General features: G+C 44.7%; 1 protein-coding gene across 7 annotated transcripts in view; it reads right to left on the bottom strand.

Moving 5' to 3' along the window:
• LOC118285155 (DNA-binding protein SATB1) overlaps positions 1–23,461 on the bottom strand; it is a 60,575-nt gene that overhangs the window by 9,109 nt on the left and 28,005 nt on the right. For 5 of the 7 annotated variants that reach the window (XM_035608580.2, XM_035608584.2, XM_035608583.2 and 2 more), the window contains exons 6-11: positions 23,091–23,202; positions 21,919–21,996; positions 17,983–18,485; positions 15,219–15,431; positions 10,869–10,940; positions 10,105–10,260 (exon numbers count right to left, since the gene is read on the bottom strand). In XM_035608580.2, coding sequence (XP_035464473.1) covers positions 10,105–10,260; positions 10,869–10,940; positions 15,219–15,431; positions 17,983–18,485; positions 21,919–21,996; positions 23,091–23,202 — 1,134 coding nt within the window. The remainder of the gene's footprint in view (positions 1–10,104; positions 10,261–10,868; positions 10,941–15,218; positions 15,432–17,982; positions 18,486–21,918; positions 21,997–23,090; positions 23,203–23,461) is intronic. The other 2 variants (XM_035608585.2, XM_035608586.2) reach the window with 1 other exon arrangement.

Consider the following 23,461-nt stretch of genomic DNA (forward strand, 5'->3'; position numbering starts at 1 on the left):
GAGGCTGCGGTGAAAATCACATTTCCCAAACATTTCCCTTTACTACACATTTCAGGACATTTAGACCAGAAACAAATTGACGCAGCGACGTAAACCGATGCATTTTCCAAACCTCGGTAATCGGAGAGGCAGTTTATTTCTGATGCTGAATAAATCTCTCAGTTGAACCCACAGACGCTCCAAACAGGTTCATCGAAGCAATAAGTACCGACAGGCATAGGATTATCTTTGCTATGTTGGCACACACCTGCGACAATATTGCCCAATAATTCGCAGCCTCTAGGTCATTGTTGCTTTATTATTAATTTGTTTCAAACTAGGGGACTAGCAATCAAGAACCAGCAGCCCTTTTTTCTTGTTTCACAGATCTGACCACGGGCTTGTCGGGTCATAAGGTGCCAAATTAAAAAGGGTAATAAACTCTTCAGCAGGCCATTGTATGGTCCTGGTATAAATAGCAGCCGGGTGTTCTGATAAAAATATTTTTTCCCCGCGACACAATAGTTGAATTCATGCACAAGATTCGACCAGCTATGCAATGCGGTGCGCGGTGGATGTGAGTGCTGCAGTCACAAGCTGCCAATGAGAGCATAGGCCTGCTCTGTCGGAGAACAGCATGGTATTCACCGCCCCAACCACCCACCCATTCACCCATTCACTACCAAACCGCCGCGGCAAACACCCCCAACATGGAAGCTCGGAGGAGCAGTAGTGAACGACCGGCCCGCTGTGAGACAGGGACGGACAGACAGACAGACAGACAGTGAGGTCTGTCACAAGGCCTGGCCAACACCTTCCCTCTAATCTCATTTGCTTGGTATCAGCCCCATCAGGCTGACCTCGGCCACCGCGGAAATAAATAAATAAAATAAGCCAACAGATGTCCATCAATTTGCCACATTTGAGTTTTTTTCCCCCTCTTTCTCTGCCCCTTTCCTCGGGTTACTGTGTGTCTAAAAATACCGGCTCAGTTTCCACCCCAGAAAAAAAACGATGTTACTAGCATCTAGATTATTTAAAAAAGAAAAGAGCAAGATGACACATCGAGTAAAAATATATCACAGATGTAAAAAAAAAATGATTGTGCCGTTGTTGGAGGACAGGACTGATTCCGGAGCAGCCAGACAAATTACAGAGAGAACCAAAAAGAAGAGGGGAGACAATGCGTTATTGTCTTTCCTCCTCCTTGAACCTGGCAGAGGCCCAGCACTGGCAGACACGCACTATGCAGATAGATGCAGCCGATAACACGTTATGCTAAAACCTGTTCCTCCTCGCTGCGCAGGACAAACCGGTGGCCGAACGTGCACGTTCGCCCCGCGAGGGAACGCGCCCTGCTGTAAATACATGACGCCATGGTGGACGCCCCATCTGCTGATGACGGTGGAAGTCTCGGAAGTGTTCCTGATGCTCGGGCATATGCGAATCTCCCGGGACAATAAGCAATAATTGGCTTCAAAATTCAGGGCCAGATTTTGTTTTCTTTTTTCCAGGAAACAGAGCAGTTATGAGTGACTGTACAAATAGAAAGAAGACAGGGCACTGGAAATGGGGTCAGTGGCCTAATTGAACTGCGTTGACAATCGGAAGGATGGCAATTAAGAAAATAATAGTGAAAAACACGTGGTACCCTGCTAATAGACAAATCATTACACCCCAAAGTCCTGTTTATTTGTCTATCAGTGTCTTGACTGAAATGTCTTTGTGCAGATAATGGGTCAGGTGATCAAAGGCCCAAGCTCCCAAAGACGTCTATGTCGACAATTGATGAAAGGAAAAGCGTAAATCCAAATGTTATGCTCCTTCTGTAGTGTAGCATTAAAACCAGTGGTTATCGTAGCACCACTGCAGCACTCGATGAATGTGTCAGGTTAAGCTGTGTGTCCATTATATATCCAAAGCAATCGTGTTTATATTCTTTCATTCCCTATGCGATAGGGATGATCATGGCAAGGACAAGGTTTTTCGCAAAAAAATAAATAAAAACGACTGCTAGCGAGAGATCGTCACATACAAATTTGTCTCGGTGCAGGAGAGGGGAAGATTACCGACATGCGCATTCATTATATACCCAAAGTAATCGTGTTTGCGATTCTTTCATTCGCTCAGAGCGCAGTGAGAATAAGGTTTGTGCTGGAAATGGCTTTGCTAGATCACAAAATACTAATTTATCTAGCGTCGCTGAAAAGAAGACTACCAATCCTTTTTCTCAAAACGCCTCTCGTAGCTAAAGTGCCGTCCGTGTCCTGCCGTTTGACGATCATGTCAATGCTACGGAGACACTGAAACCATTCAGTGCCCTTCGCAAAAAAAAATCACCGTTACTTAGAACCAGAAATTCTGCAGATTCAAACCAGCGACACTCTAGTAACAAGATCACTCCTCTAACCTTTTCCACCCTCAAGATCCAAACTGGACATCGACAACAGACAGGAACACGCAATGCAACGGATGGAGTGAAGTAATATAAATATTTCACACGGATATAAAGAAAGATAAAGATGAAAACTTTTCTTAAAATATATGACTTTGTTTACGCCGTGTCTACGGCTGTGCAGCATATGGTGTTCAAAGAGTTGACTTTGTTGTCAAGCCCCATTTTTATTTACATCGAATAATTTTTCATAACTCGCCATCTGATTACGATTCACGTGCAGGTCCTTCACATTTTCCAAAGGAGGTGGACTACAAAACAGATGGATCAAACGGCCATCTCTTTGGGATGACATATCGGATATGTTGGATATGCAACCACAGAAATGGATGATGACATTTCTAGTTCTCATGTGTACAAATCACTCAGGAAAGCTTCTGAGGATTAAAAACTGAGTCATCTAAATCATTTGAAACTTGCCTTTGACAAAATCTTCTTTTTCTTTATTATTAAATCATGTCGATATGACTCTGATGTCTTGTCAGAGTGGATGCTTTCCAGATTGCTGTTGCCAGATCGTGTCACTGTCGTCCTTTGTGAGGATGTCAGCGGCTGAGCTTCAGGAGAGAAAGTTGCCAGTCTGAATCATACATGCCAGACAATTAATCTCTATTGGAGCTGCGACGTAGACAAGTCTTAGCCAAACAGTGGACTTTTTCTGAAGAGGGGTCGCGACCTCTGCGGATACAATAAGCGAGTTGACAACAATAACAGACTGACAGCTAACACGGCGCGACATTGTGGGGGCAAGGCATGACTGTGCAGGAAATGTCCTTCTCTGTGTCAGCACTTGCTCCCAGAAACAATACCAGCCAGTTCTGTGTGGCGGTTTACGTCATGGCCGCCCGACCAATAAAGTGTGGAGGGAATTTTTGAGCAACCAAACAGAGGCAGATGGAGCATAAAGAATAACCAAAGGCAAATGACCAGTCCATCTAAAATGGGGCACATTAAACATCTGTGTAGTGACAATTGAGTTTTTTTATTTTTCAACTGCACGTTTTGTTCTTTTTCAGCAAAGTTATTTCTCACATACAGCTGCACATAACAGGGCAACAATAACACAAGCAGGGAGTTCCTCAGTGCAGACACTCTTATGTTTGCTGAACAGTTGTGAACAATCGTGAGAGTGTGTATAAATTGCATATCTACAAATTAGACAGGAAGATTGTATGAATTTGTCCACAGGACTAATACGTACGTAAAGATTCATATCAAATTTAAGTTGATAGAAGTTAAAATTTGCTCTCTTTGAGACTGTGTGTGTAGAAAATGGCTGACAATGGAGTCAGTGATGGTGCTAAAGCAAACACGCCTCTTTGTATTAAATATTAGTATAGTTGAAATTGCACCATAATCCAGTTTTGCCTGTTGGTGGGCTGATATTTGGGCACCAGCAGCGTCTGCACAGCCACACAGAATGTTCAAACACCGTTCTCCCACCAATAATTTACTCCTTGTTTATAATCTTTTCCGTTCGATACTGCCGAGGCAGATGGAGGATGAATGCACCGAAGACAACAAACACACCGAGGACGAACCGGAGATAAACAGCGACGGCAGCAACATTACAAACACAGAAAGCACCTACATGGAGTCTGATTCCATCAATTATAAGACCTTGATTGAGATTTAATTCAAAGCTGGGGTTTAATTGCTAATATCAAAGCATAATTAAGCTGATAAATCATGACTGATCTTATTGAATTAGGGATTGAAATAGCGGAGAACCTGCAAATTGTCTATGTCAGCTAAATAAGTGTTCATAATTGGCCAGCAAGTTTGCTTCAGATACTAATGAAAGTGAACAAATTTTCTTCCCTAAAAAAAGTACTTGGAAATAAAAGCCTTCACGTGCGGGAGTTCATTCAGTGAATATAGCTGTGTGTCTTGTTCAGACTCATCTTGAACATCATGTTTACAGAAATGGCATCGAGGTGAACGAAAATGGGTAAAAGGGCAGCGCTTGTGCCCTTTCTTCAGCTCAGATTATACAGAATATTGTAAAAAAAAAAAAAAAAAGTTACTGAAGGATATGATGTAGTCAGAGTGATGTGGATAGAGAGAGGGGGAGGGGGGGTGAGGACAGAGAGGAGAGAGTATGAAAGACAGAGGCAGAGCAAATACTGACTGCAAAACCAAGTGCACACAAGCACCAGCATGAGCACTTGGATAGCTCCTAATATCTCCCCATGCAACTCCCCCTCACTCACAAACACACTCCTGTATGCACACTCTCTCTCTCTCTCTCTCTCTCTCTTTCTCTCTCTCTCTCTCTCAGACTGCGTCTGCCGGAGCTAGTGGCTGTAGTTAAATTGAAATATTTCCCGGCGTGTGTCAGAAGCATGCAGAATGGTAATTATGACAGATCTGATTAGGCGGGCCGAGTCGGGCGGCTCCGGGCTGCAGGTGCGACCTTGTGCATTCCTGCGTGTGTAAATAAAATTAATTACAAGCGTAGGGGGCGCGCAGCGCGTGACATCAGCACGCACAGGGGGGACTCCCACGGGGGGCACCCTAATGGAATATTTTCCCCGAGTCTAATAATACAGTTGGTATTGACTTGAGGTAATTAGGGGGATCATTAAAGCGCTTTTCCCGGCGTATTTGCCTGCCTGATCAGATTAGCGAGAATGGGCCTCAGAACAAGCCCTGTGTGGTCTGTCAGGAGGAGTGGAGACAGTGGGAGAGGGTTAGCAATTGCTAGCATTTGGAGGAGAGGAAGCACAAGCAAAACTACTGTGCCTGTCACTGGGACAAGGGCACCATCTGCTAATAAGCAAGTGGAAGTGTAAGGACTAGTAAGGTGGGGCACCCAGCTAGTAGGATACACACATGTTCACTAGTAAACACCTGCTCCAGATCAGAACGGATATGTCATGCGCCAACGCATCGGACGGGACAAAGAGACAGTTTTGAGTCGAGTCGAGGCGGAATCCTGGTTGGGACTGCGGGGTGGGAGGTAGGCGCGGGGGAGAGAGTGAGCTGTGCAATTGGAGACAGATGGGGTGAGAGGTGGCGTGTAAGGCGTAAGTGAGAGAGATGGCAGGAGAGACACAAAGTGCTCTGGGCATGCTCAGTGAGGCCCCGTGCTCCTGCTCAGAGGAGGACGGTTCGATGGAACAGGCAGTGGAGGGAAAACAGACTGGTGGGAATTCCACTGTCCATTAAACAATAAGAGAAAGGCTCATTTCAGAGGGAGGGGGGGGGGACTTAACTGTTTGCAAGATAATTCATTCGCTAAATTAATTATTCAGACAGCTCAGTCTCCAGTTCAAGAAATTGTGTCTTTAATAATAGAGAGGATCTGGCCTAGCCTGTTTCCCATGGCAACCTAATAACCAAGCAGGCACAGGAGATAAATAAATAAATCAATTAATAAACAGTCATGGCCCTTTTAGATCCCCGAGGGTTGTGATAGGCTCGCTCTGATCTGGCTAATTTGAGGGAGAGAGAAGGGTGTGTTTGGTGGGGGGGGGGGGCTGTGAGTCCACAAACAAAAAAAAATGTAGACGTTTGCGATAGCACATTTAGTAAAATGTATGAGAAGTGGTGCACAATTTCCACTGTGCGGAACACTTAGCTCAAACACATAAAAAGAACCTGATCACATCCTCACCGTGTCAATTTCGCAATCCGAGGATGTCATTTTTCACCGCCTGTGCAAAACTCTTCATGCAAAACACAACTCCTCATGTCCTGACCCCGAAGGGGGGCACAGAAACAGACAGACCTCGGTTTGCAATCTAGGAACAGACACCCAAAAGGTCAGCCATCTGGCCCCTCTTGTTCAGCAGCCATTGGACGCGTGTGTGCGCGTTACGCATGTGTGTCACTTTTGGTCGGGCGGGTCGCGGGCTGAACATCTGCGAGTCAGGCCGCCGCACAACGTGCACAGGTCCCACGTTTTTTGCGACGTGTTGGAAGAAGTTGCAGTTATTCTCTCACCTTCCCTTCCTCCCCATATCATTGCCACCACTGAGGCACTCACTCCACACACCCCCCCCCCCCCGCCACAACCCCCAGCATCACCACCCCCTACCCTCCCCTCCGAGGACTGCCGTGCCAGGCGGGTGCAGGGTGACAGATGGCATACACCAACCCCCCCTCACCACGCTCTCCTCTCCCCCCTACTGCACCAGCCCCCCCCCCCCCCCCCCCCCCCCCCCGCCCGGCCCCCCCGGTGGCGCAGCGGCGGACCAGATCAGTGCCATTCTGTCTCATTAGAGCCTGGCTAATTAGTGTAGCCTCTTCCAGGGGAGAATGAGCGAGTGAGTGAGAGACAGAGAGAGAAAGAGACGTGGGAAGGGAGCGCGGCGGCGGCGGCAGCAGCGACTGCATGCTGTACTCTACTGGTCATTGAGGAGTCGGAGGGCTTTGAGCCCCGCGGTGCGCAGGGCTCCCAGGGTGCTTGTTTTATGACAGCGGGTACTCTGATTCCTTCCGTTGTGCCATTCCTCTCAGGAAGTGTCGGGGATGTTTAGACATAAAAGTTGTGTCAAAGGAATGCCCCCGAGCTGCTCCACCCCACCCTCAGCCAACCTCCCATCACTCAGCCGAACATTAGCCGCCCTCTCTGCCAGGCTAGCCAACACAGCAAGCCTCCACCATTAACGTGAATGAGAACAAAGCCCACTAGCGCGCAGGATAGCGCTCTAGTCCTACTGAGCCAGTTAATAATGTTGACATGGACTCCAGGCTACCCGGATCATAGCTCGCACCTCTGCAGGCGAAGAGGAAATTGGTCGTTTGGCAAATGCAGCCTCTTCTGGCAGTGACATCACTGGATCTGAACCAGTGGCACGGTACTTCTCTCCAAGTCTGACATCTCCTGAAGTTTAAATGGAAATTGAGCATTCCTGAAGAATCTGATCAGCTTGTGTCACTGAGGAATGGATCATGAATATTAATTCTGATTTTACGAAAGAGAAAACATTACATGTGTCCTTCTAAATCAGGATGGCTGGATTGGATGGCAGGGATTACTTAAAAAAAAAAAAAATACAGTATATGCTCAGACTTGAAGTGAATGGCAACCATTAATCTGATGGAGTAATATGGCTCGGGTTAGAGTCACTGCTCTATAGTTACTACTCTGGCAGTAAAAGTGTGATTGAAATGCAACATTGAATATGTGAGAGGAGGGGTGGGAGGTGGGGCAGTTAAGGGCTGGCAGAGGACTGCTGTGGTTACGAGCCCTAAGAGAGGACGGGATGGCTGTGTTCCAGGGACCCCCCGCCCCCAAACACACACACACACACACCAACAGACACAAACACATAGATTCTAATGGGCCTGAGCATAAACCCATATTTGATGCACAGAAAAGCACACACACACACACAAACACACACACACACACACACACACACACAAAACACACATCTATATCTATATATATAGTATATAGACACACACCTAAGTATATACTCAGTGGAGCATCCACCAATCAGCTAACTCCTGTTTAATGCTCCTGTACCCTGGGGACCACTGCTGCCGGTGACCTCCTTCAACTCCACATCTTTCTCTCTCCTCCGTCAGGTTTCTCCTTCCTGTTCTAAGCCCAATGTCTCCTGTTCTAAGCCCAATGTCTCTCGCCCAAGAAATAAACACTTCATGATGCGCGCACACACACACACACACACACACACACACACACACACACACACACACATGCAAACATACAGCACCGATAACCAGTGGATCCAGGTCGCCTGATCCTGGGCTTGCGTAAGCATGCTGGAATGAATGCTGGGAAATCCTAAGCTGAGCTGAAGCGGCAGAGGTTGAACTGCACACCAAGCTGACAGGACGGCACCAGCCTCCGTGATGAGGCCTCTTTCCCCCCACCCCCAACCCCCACAATTATTTTCCTGGACCCCAAATGGGCATCCTGCCAGTCCAGCCCATCCTCCATCCTCATCACCAACCACATCCACGCTACACTCCCAAGCTCAGTACCAGCAGTCTCTGCTGGCATGGCACTCTACCTCAGGCTTGGATGGTGGTTGTTTTCTTACTGCAGGGCTGAAACCCTCGACGGACCACAGGTTGTTTTTTTCTCTCCACAATTTAAATATACATTTTTGCTGTTCTTCCTTGCGGACTGATGCAAACTATAATGAGCTCATGAACAAGTAACGCTGATTCACTAAACTAAACAAATTGCAGCAGCTCTACTGCCGTCAACAAGAACACAACACAAAAAGTTCTGAGTGGAAGGTGCAAATGACCCAACACTGAAGGAAATGGCATGTGGATGGACTAACGTGTATTCTCTGAAGTGAAAGGAAAGCTACAAAAACTGTCCAATTCAAATTAATGAGAAAATAGGGCCAGTGCTGGATTTTAGAGGGCGTTTGAGGAAACTGGGTGCTACTCTCTGATTTTCCGGGGTTCAGGGGTGCTGATGGGGAGGAGCAGCCGCTGGCCTGGCAGTGCTGGTAGATGTGGCAACGCCGGCTGGGTAGTAAGGGGGGAGACCAGCTGCCCGGGGAGCGCCCATTACGAGATGGAGCCAGAGATAAGTGCTCTCCCAGGCCCCCTTTCACAGGCATAATTAGCACACTTCTTATCTGCTGCTCAATTCACATTCACACTCGCCTGCCATGAATGGAACGTGAAAGAGAGGCAGAAATCGGGGGGGGGGGGGGGGACGAGAGAGGTAGAGGGGCAAGACAGAAAGATGGGAGGGAGGTGGAGAAGACTCGGCGGAAAACCTGTTCCGAGACAAACCTTCATTTGGGGGAAGAGAGACACGTTTGAGTCAATACCGCAACCGCCTCGCTCGCCCCGTTTCTCTTTCTCCATCCTCCCGAGGAGTCTTTGAACTCCTTAACAAAAACAGTAGTTTGTGCATCAAACTGCAATTTGGTAAAACAAAGCTATCTGGGGGTATAATCATCCTAATCAGCAAGAAAAAAATAAAGCCTTTGCAGATATTTCGAGATTATTCCGCCCTTGGTGATCTATTTCTCCCCCCATCTTTTTCATCAAGCCAGTTTGTGGAAATCTTCCCAACTCTGCCTCCAATAGACACACGAAAACCTTTAATAATAGCTCCTCAGTGCTACATTTTTAAATTGCTTTTAATAAAGACTTAAACTGGTGGCGTGTTTTCTCTTTCCCCCCCTGTTTCAAACACACACAAGCTCGCATTGTGTGAGTTCCCTGCTCTCTGGAAGAAGATAACAGGGGCCCCCATCGCCTTGCTGAGCTAATATAAACAGGTTTGTTTGGTGTTGAAACAGTGTCGACTGTTAAATTCCAAACCCATAATAATGAAGACATGTGTCATTATGCCGCTAAACGACCGCAGTGACGCACTGAGGCAGATTTCTACTTCTTGTGCTCTTCATCGTCTGTGTGTGTTTTGATTTGTGTTCAAGAGTAAATGATGCCCGTGTCAAGATTAGATTTGAGTTTTGGTGGCTGAATAAAGACCATGCTTCATTTTTTGTGAGCTTCAATGGTGGAAAAAGAAAGAATGCTCTTTTCATGTTGCATGCAGCTGGTAAATTTGGTTTTCTGGAAGAAGACAGTGAAAAGCTGATGATGGAAAACACCAAAAAGGTTTTTTTTTAGACAGTAGATATATTGCATCAGCGCTTTGTGATTGCAGCAAACCTCTCTTTTGTTTTTACTGAAGAATTTATCGTGTGTCTAGGTACCTGACTCTTGGAGGCAGCCACCTTAGCGAACAGCGCCTGGGAAACTTTGGCCCTCTTCATCTCCTGCTGGATCTCATCGTAGATGGTGGAGTTGATGTTGAGGATGCAGCTCTCTGTCTTGCCATTCCACTCGCTTGGCAGAGGCGACGGTTTCACCTGTTCAAAGAGTGAAAATGAAGAAAACGATAAACATCCGATACAAAACTCTGAACATTTTGTATCTAAAAACTTAGGTACTTTGACATTGAATTCTCTTTTGTATATACTAGCGTTTGATTTGTTTGCAAGGACTGGGTCACTGTGCTCGACCTTTACATCTTTTTTTACATTATCAGCAATGTCTTACAGTAGGCACAGTGAATTACAGTAAATATATATCATATCTGTACATGCTGTGTAACTGAGCATTGTTTTGATACAAAATTGGGACTAAACACACACACGCACACACCTTATTCGACCAAAATCCAGTTTGCCTAAATTAGATGTAATTAATATCTAAAGCTTTGTATGAGCTTTAAATACTATTTCATTTATATATCACATATATAGTGTATGTCTTTGACAATATTTTAAAACAACAACTGATCAAAATGCAAATATTAGCATCGCACTTTAAATGTTGCTCATGTTAATGCGTCCCGCTTCACAAACATATAAATACAGAATTGCATGTTGGGAAATGATTAACTTTAGAATGTGCTTGGTTTATAAAAATAGAGTAGAGTGGTCGAGTGGTGAAGGGGGTGGAGTTATTTGCTCACCGGGGAAATGCCCACAGGGATCCGGGGATTCCAATCCTCAGGCCTCACGCTGTTACAGTCTTCCCTCCGGGGCTGCGGCGTCGAGAACACAACACAACCATATTTGTTCAGATTCACATGAGGGAAAATGAAAATAAAGGGAATCTTGCAAAGCACAGGCATCCACGCACCCATGCTGAATACGCCCATCGCACGGCACGGTGGCTATTCTGCTCAAAAACACTTAAGCATGTTGTATGAAATGTTACTTCTCTCATGTCAAGCTGGTGATTAAAAAATAAATGCAAGTCTAATGAAATCAAATCATCTTCATTGAGCGTCTTGTTGCATCTTGACAAAAATCCTTTGACAAGGTAACAAGTATCCTAATAAAAGCATTACCCAAGAGCCATTAGCATATGAATCATTCCATATACGAGCCCTTTTGAAAGGACACATCGACAGGGCTGGGTGTGAGTGCAAGTACACGGCATGCAAATAAACCATAATAACAGCAACAGCTACTAGAGTCTGTGATAAAAAAAACCTTATATACATTAAAGTATTTGTCTAAACTTCTAATAAGAGAGCTTTCATGTGTTCAAAGTTAATCACATAATCCTGAAATTTGTGGTGAAACTGGCCTTTCATCCAGTTTTACAGCACCTCAACATGGGCGTTACAGTGTGAGCGGTAGGTTACCATGTCAGGCTAATTGTCAAGGCTGGGACGTGCACTAACTGGCTTTGGGGGAGTTGGGCCGACCCATTGGTACACGTGAGAGAAACATACCTCTGCATCTGTTTTTATGAGGCCAATAAAAACCCTCCTCTGTCTCTGGCTCAATTGCCACCCTGGCTGATTTATGTGCTTAAATTCACACCGCATTGCTCCATAGGAGAGGCTGGCAGATGGCCAGGTGTGTGAGTGTGCAAACGTGTGTGTGTGTTTGTGGGTGTGCGTGTGAGAGCTGCCTTGTGGCAGGTCTGAGATGATAAATGTCTGACATGATAAATGTTAATGGGTTAAAGTCATACAGGTAAGATATATTAGGCCTCAAGATATTGGACTTTTGTGCCGGCAGTATACAAAAGCACAAACCAGAGGCTTTGCTATTATTAGTGTAGTATTGTTAATGGTTCAGCTCGAAAATGTATTTCTGTTTTGTTACGTATCCGCACAACTCTGGTCTCAGATATGCGAAAAGCCCCTTTTGCACATTAATTCTGTGAGGAAGAAAGGATTATTGAAAACCTTAAAAGTCATGGCTCCAAATCCCTGTCTTTGTCACTGGGATGTTCATAAAAGCATAAACACTGGTTTACTTATTCTTGTGCAAAAGTTCCACTCCATCACTCTGAATAATGTCCTGCATTAACACAACCTCTGATTGTAAAGATGGGCTGTGAACTGCAAAGTGGCCCTGCTTCAGTTCAGCACCGCTGCTTCAGAATGAGACCCTTTAGTCTTGTGAGGACAACAACTGCAGGGGGGAGCCTCCGACTTTTGGAGTTGGGTGGGCCTGTGCTTCTGTCTTTCTATCCTTCTTACTTAAATGAAAGCTGAATCTTCACCAAGGACGGGACAGAGGAGGCCTTTGTCCGCCCTTCACACCTCCGGGATGCAGCTGACTGCACTTTAAAGGGGATTGACTGGTAGACAGTTGCCACATACCTTTACATTTAGGGACACAGACGTGCAGTGAACGTGTACAAGGTTGTGCAGTGATTTTGAAAGAGGTACTGACTAAGTGATGTTTGATCTTTTACAGAGCTTGTCATCACTGAGCGAGTTTTATTTTTGAGATGGGAGGGTTGTTAATGCTCCCTAATGCATGATAAGAGGTCAAAATTAGCACAAAAGATTATCCATCATCTGTGCACCATTCTCACCTGTGTGGTGAGAGGAGGGATGATACGGGACTCATTTGCATGCAGGGAAAAGGTAAAGGGTGTTCTCCGCTTTGCAGGTACGCAGAATGAATTGGCATTTATTTATTCCACATGTTGCCAGACAGGTTGCAAACTGACACAATGGAGGGGAATGCGAGGCATGTAACACACAATGTGCTAGGGTGGTGCTTGTGCGCATACTTTCTGTTGTCACGCGGGCTCATGAGTGTGCTAATGAGTGTGTCTGTTTGTACAGTACTAGTTTGTGTCATCTTGAAATGGCCAGGTCAACAGTGCACAGGACTACATCTATTCATATATTATGTATGGATGTTGTTCCACATGTGCTCCATTCAAGGAAAGTATTGTCTATTAAATTGTTCTTTCTATTTTCAGCCTATAGAACTTCAAATAACTGTCAGGTTTGTTTCTGCATATTATGTTTAAAAGTCTCGTTCGCTATAATTTCACTTCTCTGAGGCCGAGTTGCTCTGAAGGGAGAAATGATCCCATTAACCCTCAATGGGCAGCGCAAACAACACCATTTTTTTCTTGCATGCGGTAGCTAGCTGGCAAATTTCAATGCAATGGCCCAGGTGGGTGCCAAGGCAGTGGAGGTTTACGAAGAAGTTGCTTATTTAGCAATACTGTGGCAAAAAAAAAAAAAACGTTCCAAAAGTGCTTGGAACTGGTGAGCTTTGGATTCGTTTGTTGTCTTTGTCTGCTTTGTGATTTCTGCCACTGATGGTCTCATTGAGCGAGAGTCTCAAGGCATCAGGTAAAGTATAATTATTAAAAAAAAAATTGTGACTGGCTACCACACAACCTTTCACTTGTCAATTCACAGCTGGCCAAGACAGATCAGCCAGCAACGTTTAATTTTTATCAGCAAATTTGTGTTGACGAAATATGTTCATCAAACGACCTTATTCCTTGACTAAGATGAGACAATGACGAGACGGCACTAACATGCCTAAGCCCTAACTGTGACCTTATCGACATCGTTGAAGAAAAAACAGACGAGACTACGACGTAGGAGACATCAGACTGTTTCAAACTGTGTGTGGTGATGCGTTCGTCACACTGGCACAAGGCTCGATTGACATCGGTGCCCGATCTAGCCGTGTAGACACTCGGCTGCTTCTGCCTGATCCGACGACTGTATCACACAGACTGACAAAATATGCAGAGGACATTCGCCAAAGTACCGTCGCAGAACTGAGAAGGCAGCTGAATGAAAGCAAACAGAGTCACTTTGGATCTGTCGACAGATGATCATGTCAATCCTGGGTAAATACAATCCTTATGAGTTCTTCGAGGCTGCTTACGACTCTAGGACAACCGACTGAAGACGGTGTCTTTGGAGAAGAAGTATCTACTCTTATTGACTCCACTGAGTCGCTTGTGACCCGTTTTGAGCAGACAAGCCTCCAGAATTGACTAGAAAAATAGAGAAAGCATCTGTGGGGATTCTACACATGATGCTGGACTCAGGAGCACAGGGAAGAAACCCATCTGAGTAACCTTAACACAATGACTTTGTGCTCTATTTATAAACTGGCACTTCTGCTAGTTTAACGATGGAAGGAAAAGATGCTGCGCCAAGTGAATGGTTCAACATACATTGAGTTTTTATTCGTTCTTTTGTCTCTGATCCTACTGTGGCCACAATAGGTCCACCTCTTGAACACGTTCTGTTTAATTAAACTAATAATAATCCAATGTGAGAAATCCACATAACCTTTTTTTCGTTTTTGCATAATTTAAGCATCATTGCCATAATATTCGCTTTGCGCAAGCTTGTTGCTTGTAGTAAAAATAAAGCGTTGTGAAGTGAGTGAATGTATCTTGTTTAATTCCAGTAACAGGTTGGGGTCATATCACAGGGTCAGGACGTCCAGATTTGATCTAAAAAATAATTTGCGGGTAATGGTTTGGGTCCAGTACCAAGATTTGCAGGTGCACAGCAGGTGCAGATTTTCCAAATTGGACCCATGCCGAAAAAATCTGCACTTCAACACAGCAACAAGTCATGTTTGTATTTCTTCTCTCCATGATCGATTTGTTCTCTTTTAGAAAGCAAATCAAAAATTGTAAGTATGCCCTAGGTGCATAAAAGACAAAACAAAATAGACCTGCCTTATAAAGCATGACACGTACAACAAGTTACAGAAACTGAGTGGTCAATCCATAAATCAGTTCCTATGCTGTAGGCATCTGGAGCAGCACCACGAGGAAACCTTGATGGAAAAGTAAACATCTGCCTTTACCCCTGACTTTTATATCCGTAAGTTATTGGGAAGAAACCTCTTTGTGCATTAAGGTGTTTCCCAATGTTTACAATGTTTGTAAAACCAAAACGCTGGTCTAATACTTACGTCCTACATAGTAACATTCACGAAAACATTAAGTCATCTTGAACATGAAGGCCGAATAACCACAGGAAAACATGCATGCAGAGGTGTAAAACATCTGGTACCTGTACAGGGCGGCTGGGTGGAGTGCTGATGAGCGGAGCGGAGCCCATTGCGGAGGCGGCTGTCAGGCTGCGCTCCCTCTCGTCCTGGTAGATGCGGTCACGCTCAACCTCCGGCAGCTGCAGGAAGTTCTGCATGGCGCGCAGGTTGACCAGCAGCGACTGGGACGCCGTCTTAGGGTCTTCCTCCTTGCGCAGGATCTCAGACAGCAAGCCCTGCGCGATGGGAACCAAAAACAAAAGAATTGAGGGAGAAAAAGAACAGAGCTCCCAGTGCGTGAGAACATTTTGTGATGGGTTTCAGAGAGTAAGTAGAGGGAGAATAATGACATGAGAGGATTCTTAAATAAGACAGCAAAAGAGAGCCTCAAGTGTTAATGGAGACTCTAATGACACTGAAGATGTGACCGTCTTACACCCACTTAAGCAGTAAACTAATAAAGCCTTTCAGGGACTCAATATTTAGTCCACGATTTCTTTGTCTGTAGAGGCAGATGGAGTCAAACGTTTCCTGTGTATCTACCGTTCTTCTATCATGAATGTTGTAAAATCATTTAATCACAGAGAACACTTTAATTTCCCCTCCTCCAAATCTCTGCACAGACTCTACAGAGCTTTTCTCTTGAAGTAAGAAAAAAAATAAAATCCATTCAGTTCTGTCAGTACACAGCACGTTAAAAACAATGACACCATTGAAACGTTAGCGTAGACCTCTGAGCTCACTAGACTGGGTGTGATGTAGTTTTGCCGATCTTAGACATACTCTCTGAGCCGTATATGCTGCTCTGGATAAGAGCCGCTGCTTCTTGCCTAAAATGTGAAAGTCTTGTACGACGGGCAATCAGTGTATCCTCTGTTTACTCTTCAATAGCGCTCAATTCCATCATTACGAGGCGGCAATGACTCCATTATCAGAGACGTGTGATTGGACCTTTTCATCAGTTCTTGGCCACACACTGTGCAAACCGTCACTCTGCTTCTCTCGCTGTCAATAGGTATGATTTTGGTAATAAAATAAGGTGATGGAATAGACACGCTCGTGCTTTAGCTTCATGTCTTTATTTTAATTTGAGCGTGCGAGCCCTCTCGGAAAATTAGTCACGCTGCAAATATGTGCTTGATGTCATTCGACTGGCTTTTGAAATGTATGCAGCTATATGTGTGATGCTTAAATAGGTGGGTCTGTGCGAGACAAGTGTGGACACATATGCAAACACACTCAGAGTGGTGTTTTTTTTATGGTGAGTGAGACTGTGCACTTGATGTACACAAGTATTCAAGGGATAGATTAGTGGCCTCAGCCTTTTTATGTTTGGAGTGTATGGCAGTCTGTTGGTGTCTGCATTCTTCAGTGTGTGCGTGCTTATCTTACGCTGCCATCAACCCATGCTGTCTATCTTTTTGGTCAATCAGTTTCCTCTCCCTCTCCTACATTGACAGCCCTCCCCCACCTGCCATTCCTTTTATTAACACAGGCTCGTGGAGAAAATAAGCGGCTAATAAATGATCCTCCGAATGCAAACTCTCCAACGGCACATTGGGCTGATTCCTCATGTCAGCCGCAGATAACACTGTGTGGGAGCTTTCCGATCTGCACAACAACGTATCTGTCTGACTGGACTATATAACGCGCAGACACACACACACACACACACACACACACACACACACACACACGCCATTCTTTTTAGGGGGCGTTCCTGTACATTCAAATTGAAATAGATTCAGTTTCTACTTTTTTTTCCTTTTTCATGCACTGTGACTTCAAAGCGAATGGAGTCTTAATGAGGTTTGCCGTCACCTCCTTCCAACCACCTCTTATACACACAGTACATCTTAAGCCATTATCACTCTCGTCGGTGTGTCTATGTGTCTGTGTGTGTGTGGAAGGCCTCTGACTATAAAGTGAAACCACAGATTTTGGCAGAGAGAAAGCGCACCTCCATGACCGAGCCTGGGTCTCTCACATGGCAGGCCGCCAGCTGTCTTCAAGTACAGTACAGGTGCTAGATTACCCAAGTGTATGAATGAGATGTAAGATGTGGAAGTCAATATTCAAACTCCAGGCCAGAAGTCAAAGTGAAATTGTTTCATGACTTCCTTAATTCCTTTTGAAACAGGATGTTGGTGTGGAATCTGAGAAACGTTTAGTGTCAGTCATGGAGAGAAAGGCAGATGGTTGTTACTTGATTTCAAAAGTGGACTTGTTGAAACCTTTACGGTGACATTTTATATAATTTTGTACATGTTGCCAGCAAAAATGTTCCTGTCTCCCAGGAAAACATTTTTCTTCCTTGTGAATATCTGCGTCAGACTGTGTCACAACATTGAAGATTAAAAAATTAAATTAAAAGGAAATTACATAAAATAAATAAATCAAATCTTCTACCTTCTATCTTCAACCAGAGATTATATAGCAAATGTTTTTTTTATGATTGTACAATTCCAGTACCAACGTACATACAATAAATCCTGCATTTATCATTTTCTGTTTTTTAGATGTTACAATTTTTTTTTAAACTGTCAAGTCCACAACAAACATGGTTCCACTGACCTGCAAATTATGATCTAATTGGGTTAAATCTGAAAAAACTCTGTCTCAATCTGCTGCCAACGCAGAGCTTCTTTATCAAATGCACATGAAGGAGAGTTAAAAATGTAATTGATATAAAGATATAAAGACAATAATTAGAAGTGACAATTATTCTTAAACTTTTTTCATGTACAGAGGTCCCTTTAGTCTCGCCCGGCTTTCCTCCCTCCTCACCTGGGTTCTGTTGAAAGCCACACGGGCAAAGACGGCCTGAGAGATGCCAGCTCGCTTCAACTCGTCCCTCACCCACTGGTAAATCTCGCAGGACACTTCAGTGTTTGATGCCACCTGTGGCTCCATGGGCTTGGTGTGAGAGCTGCGGTTGACAGGTGGGTGGTTGAGGTACTGCTGTGACAGGGACTGCTGCGCCAGCAGCCGGTTCACCGCATACTGCTGGTTGAGGATCTGTGCCATCACGAGCTGCTGGTTGACCAGCTGGGGGCTGATGGGCGTGGACACCAGGCCCGGGTGGTGCAGACCGGGGAGCTGGGGCTGCCGGCCTCCTGTCTGGCCACCGTGCGACGGTGGGGCGTGTTGCATCGGCGGCACTGGCGAGGAAGGGGTCTGCTCCGCCGTGCTGCCGGGGATAGGTTGTTGCTGCTGCTGGGAGAAGCCCAGGTGATTGTGGTTGTGGTTGGAGCTGGGTGGCGACAGGTCAGACAGGCCGTCCATCTCAGCTGGCGGAGGCGGCAAGAAAGACAGTGAATGAGAAGAGAGAGATAAAGGAAGAAAAAATGACAGGGTCAATTATCCTTGTCCACATTAAACATCAGAAAGAAAACAGAGAGCAGATTAGAGCATAGAGTAGAAGAGAGGGGAAAAACTAAATTACGTGCGCTGGAGAATCTGAAATATGGGAAACTTTAATCGCAAAATCATGACCATCAGTTAAATAGCCATTGTCCCTAATCAGAAGAAAGGAAACAGATCTTCTCTGTATCAGATCAAATTTGAGTGAATCTTAGCGGGGCAGCTAACATTCCAGTTGATCAGCCAACGACCGTTTAAAAAAAGAAAAAGATGGAAACGCAGATAAAAGAGCTTCATTGTGTTTGACCTGTGTCTTCCACAACTCATGCCTTTGGAATTAAGTTCAGAAAGTCTGGTCCTCATCACGTGGAAAAAAAAAAAGAAGAAAAAAAAGGACATCTTGGCAAAACAGTGGGGAGTGTGTATGTATAAGTACAGGATTAATGTGTGTGTGTGTGTGTGCGTGCATGTGCGTTTTTTGTGTGTATGCACAAAGGCAGAAGCAATGCTGATAAATCTGATTCTCTCTTTACATCCTTAATTCTAAAATAAGGACCACGAGCCCGACAATATGACACTTTTAGGGGAGGGTGGTCTAAATATAAATGTAGGGAGCAGTGAACAGAGGCAGAAGGAGCACATCAGAAGATCTGGTGTGTAACCTGAACAGGCCGGCCCCAAATAAAATCATCATTTGATGGCGTTTAAGAGATGTTTGCGGCATCTCTTGCTTTGGGAATCTTTAAGTCCATAATGGTTGCTGGGGAATATTTTAACACAGGTTTAAATGATGCGCTTAGAGAACGAAAACAATGATTTAACATTCAAAGTGCTACCCACAGCGAAGTGGATGAGCATTCGGAGCAGCCAAATGTTTTTTCCAGGTCTCCGTCTATCTTTAAGGAATTCACATATGCCAAGGCTTTTTGCGTGCACCGTGCCGAGTGAGTGTGTGAGGGGGCAGCGTTTGAGAATTCATACGGATGGCAACATTAACACCTCAGAAGTGCGCTGCGGCCTCCACATCCCACAGAAAAGCGTCGTATGAGATTGTGAAAAGCGTAAATGGCTGTTATGGGGGGGGGGGGGGGTTGTTCTTCAATAAGATGAATTTTTTAGCAGATGAAAGATTAAGTGCATGGATGTTTTCCAAAAATACCCACAATAATCGCGTGTTTGAGCTGCCTGTTCCTTGACTGTCAGCGAGCACAAAACGCCCGGCCAAGACGGGTCTATTGAATGTTTGTCGAAAACAAATGATGTTGGGAGGGGGGTGGGAAAGAAACAAAACAAAAAATCTTGGTAATAATCACATCTCTTCCCATAATCCCTGGCATTCCCTGCCTCTGATGGTATGGCGTGCCTATTCACTCATATGTGAATGTGTGTGTTTTTGTGTGTGTCTGTGTGTGTGTGTGTGTGTGTGTGTGTGTGTGTATCCTTGCTCGCACAGACTGCTGGGGGGCATGCTCACGACACACAAACACACAGGCACACAGAGGCATTTCCATGCAAATTGAAAAGAGAAGGGGTGACAGAAGAGCATGGCAGGCCCTGGGAGAAAAAGGCTGCCACAGAAGCGGGAGTCCTCGTGTGGAATCCTGCCACAAAAGAGCCCCGGATTAAACACACAATGGGAATGGGATGTGGGCTGAGGGACGGAGGGAGTGTGTGTGTGTGTGTGTGTGTGTGTGTGTGTGTGTGTGTGTGTGTGTGTGCACTTGTGTGTGACAGTGAGTGAGAGAGAGAGAGAGAGAGAGAGAGAGAGGGGAAGAGATATACAAAGTGACCTAACTCTCTGTGTCCTGTGATGGCGTCCCTGCTCTCGCGTTGCCACGTCAAAAGAATCAACGCATTCGCTGGCGGGCCGGTAACAGCACTTGAGCTGGCAGTGCAGCGGAGTGGCTTGCCAGTACCTGTGACCAGGTACTTATTCCCCTTGACTTCAGGCTCAAGCTGCTCGCTAAATGCAGAGCGCCGGAGTAAATGCATTGTCACACGCGACGCCGCGGCCAAAACCACAAAGGGGTGACCTCGGCACTCCCTCTTCCAGCCTTCATATTTGGCATTTCAGCAGCACTTGCCAATTTGTTGCCATGTGCGCGTGCAGCAGACAGCAGCCCATCATGAATATTGAAGAAAGAGGAGTTGCCATGGGTGTGTGTTGGGCACCTGATGCTCGTGTGCCAAGGGTTTTTTGTCTGAGGTTTTGGCTAACGTGACATGTGAGCTCTAAGAGCTTGTGCGTCATCACATCTTGAACTGTTATCACTGCCTCTGTGTACGTGTACATTGTGATTTTGTTAGTTTCAGTACCTGGTATACTCACAGAGAATGATACAAAAAACATCCAAAAGAACAGTTTAGCAGTTCATGCTTCTTTAAAGTTGAGAGGATATTGTATTTATTTTGGGTACTTGAAAAAGGATTTTCGGCCCTATCTCACAACCAAGTGCAATACAAGTGTCTTTTGTTCATTTCAGACTGATGCAGATGTCGCCCTGCTATCCAATTGCGATGATGCTTAAACAGCAAATATGCTTGGACATGTTGGTCTTAAAACGAGGTGTGGTCAGGATAGTAATAACACGTGCCTATATAGGTGGGTCCAAGATGCACGTACTATCGCGCTTTCACTTTGTGCACAAGCAGATCCTTTTCCTCTGCAGAAGGGCATTGTGTCTTAACGGTTTACTGCATGTTAGGCCCAAAACACACCCATGATTAATGGAGAGTGAAAAGCACAGCCCCTTTTGAACAAAGCGCCCGGTGCAGCGACTTTTTTTTCCCACTGTTAAACAGCAAAAGTATATTTAGACAAGAGAGCCCTTTGTGTTAAAGGACTGAACAGGACGGCTGATTCAAAAACCTACAAATGTTGCCGCTTGCGTCATTGAAAGTTTCGGTTATGGATTGAGATGAGGAATGGTGATAGCAATTTAAATCCTAGTGTGCAAGCTCACAAACTGAATGAGTCATTTTTTTTTTTTATTTAAACGTGTCTTTACAGTGGTATCTGAGTGTTTCGGATTAAAATGAAGACAAAATTGAGATGCAGTTTCAGCACTAAGGAGGGACTGTAGCTTCCTTGCATGTTGAGTGTGTGTTTATCTTCTTGTATCAAACAAAAAGTGAGAATTATTGCATTATTGCACAAATTATGCACTAAATTTTACAGTAAAATATATTTTTTTCAGTCTTTTAAATACGATTAGGATTAGAGTTGTGATGACTGGGACGACACACACACACACACCCACACACAAACACATATCAGTTATGCTTAAGGTAAGAGTGAGTCTCCAGGAGTGTGTCTGTTTGCACGTGTGTGTAGGTTTGTGTGCCCATGTTGCGACATACCTAGTGCATTGGCACGCGGGCTCTCACGGAGGACACACGTACCCAGGTAGCCCTCCAGCTGGGAGGGTTGGCGCATGCCTGCACAGTCAGATGGCAGGGCACGTACACACAGACACACACACACACACACACACACACACAAACACACAAAAGAGAGAAAACACAGAGTTAAGGATTTCTACATTCTCACCCACTCCAGCAGAAATATGACACTTAAAGCCCCAGCGCCACTAACGCCGGGCTGGCAGCTGCAGTAGTGCCGCTTTTGAGGAACATAAATCCATATTTTTATTTTTTTTTATTTTTTTAAAGCACCTATTGTGACAGAAAATGTGTGGGAGTATGCAAGAGAATACACAAGTACAGCAGGTCTGAAGTAAATAATGTTCCAGGCGTATGCTGCCACTTTAACAGAAGAAAAAAAACAAAAAAAATCAGATAAGATATGATCACAACACGCTATTTGCATGGACGCAGCGAAAACATTTTGATATAATATCTCATGTGTCATCACTGCAAGCAGCAGCACACTGGAAAAGTAAAAAAAAAAAAAAAAAGATTGTTCGAAAGATTGTTCGAGCTAATATCTCAAGATTAAACTACATTATGAGCTTTGCAACATAGTGGTGTTGGGCTTTATCAAAAGACATTATATATCGCAATTCTATCTCCAGCATGGGTGCTACTGACATTATATAACCTCATTTCCTGGCAGGTCAAAGGGGATTTTTTTTGTTTGTTTGATAATATAAAGCATGCGTTGTTAGAGGCTTGATAAGAAAATATAATTGAATTTCAGACTAGGCGGTGGCCGGTTGAAGTCATCACCGCTTTTTGTTCATGGACAACTAAGCTGTTATATTCACACACAAACCAAAAATAAAACAAGAGGCCTCAGTTTGATTCTAGCATTAGTGTTAGTTAAAGCAATAATGGATAAATCAAAGATAACACCGTGTTCGACGGAGCAATCTCGAGTTATTAGATAACAAGATAAAAATGTATTTCTGCTTCATGCAGCAGCAGGAAGACAAAGAGTCGCTTGGTTAGGGAACATATTGTGATGGTGATTGGTGTGTGTGTGTGTGTGTGTGTGTGTGAGTGTGTGAGTGTGTGTGTGCAAAGAGACAAAAGTGTGAGCGCCATACTTTGCGCCCCTCCGTTTTGCTTACCCATCATATCTTTTGTCTTCTTGAAATGTTTATACCAGCGCCCAAATTCCTGACACTTCGCCGCCGACACATTTGCATAGTAAGTGCTGTTCACAATGGAGGAAATCATACTCTGAAAGAGAGAGATTGATTGAGAGAGAGGGAGAGAGAATGAGAGAGGGACTTTGGATTCGCATTGTGGAAAATGCAGACATAATATTAAAGCTTGTGAAACATGCAGTAACACGGTAGCTTGTCAAAACAAATAAAAGATAGGGACATGGTTAAAGCCCAGCACTAAACAAAAAAAAAATAACTGAAAAGCGTCAGACATGCAGAAATTTCCTATCTTGTCCTCTAAAGGTAAAACAAAGTAAATCAAACAAGGCTTC

Source organism: Scophthalmus maximus, chromosome 20, assembly GCF_022379125.1.
Source record: "Scophthalmus maximus strain ysfricsl-2021 chromosome 20, ASM2237912v1, whole genome shotgun sequence".
NCBI lineage: Eukaryota > Metazoa > Chordata > Actinopteri > Pleuronectiformes > Scophthalmidae > Scophthalmus > Scophthalmus maximus.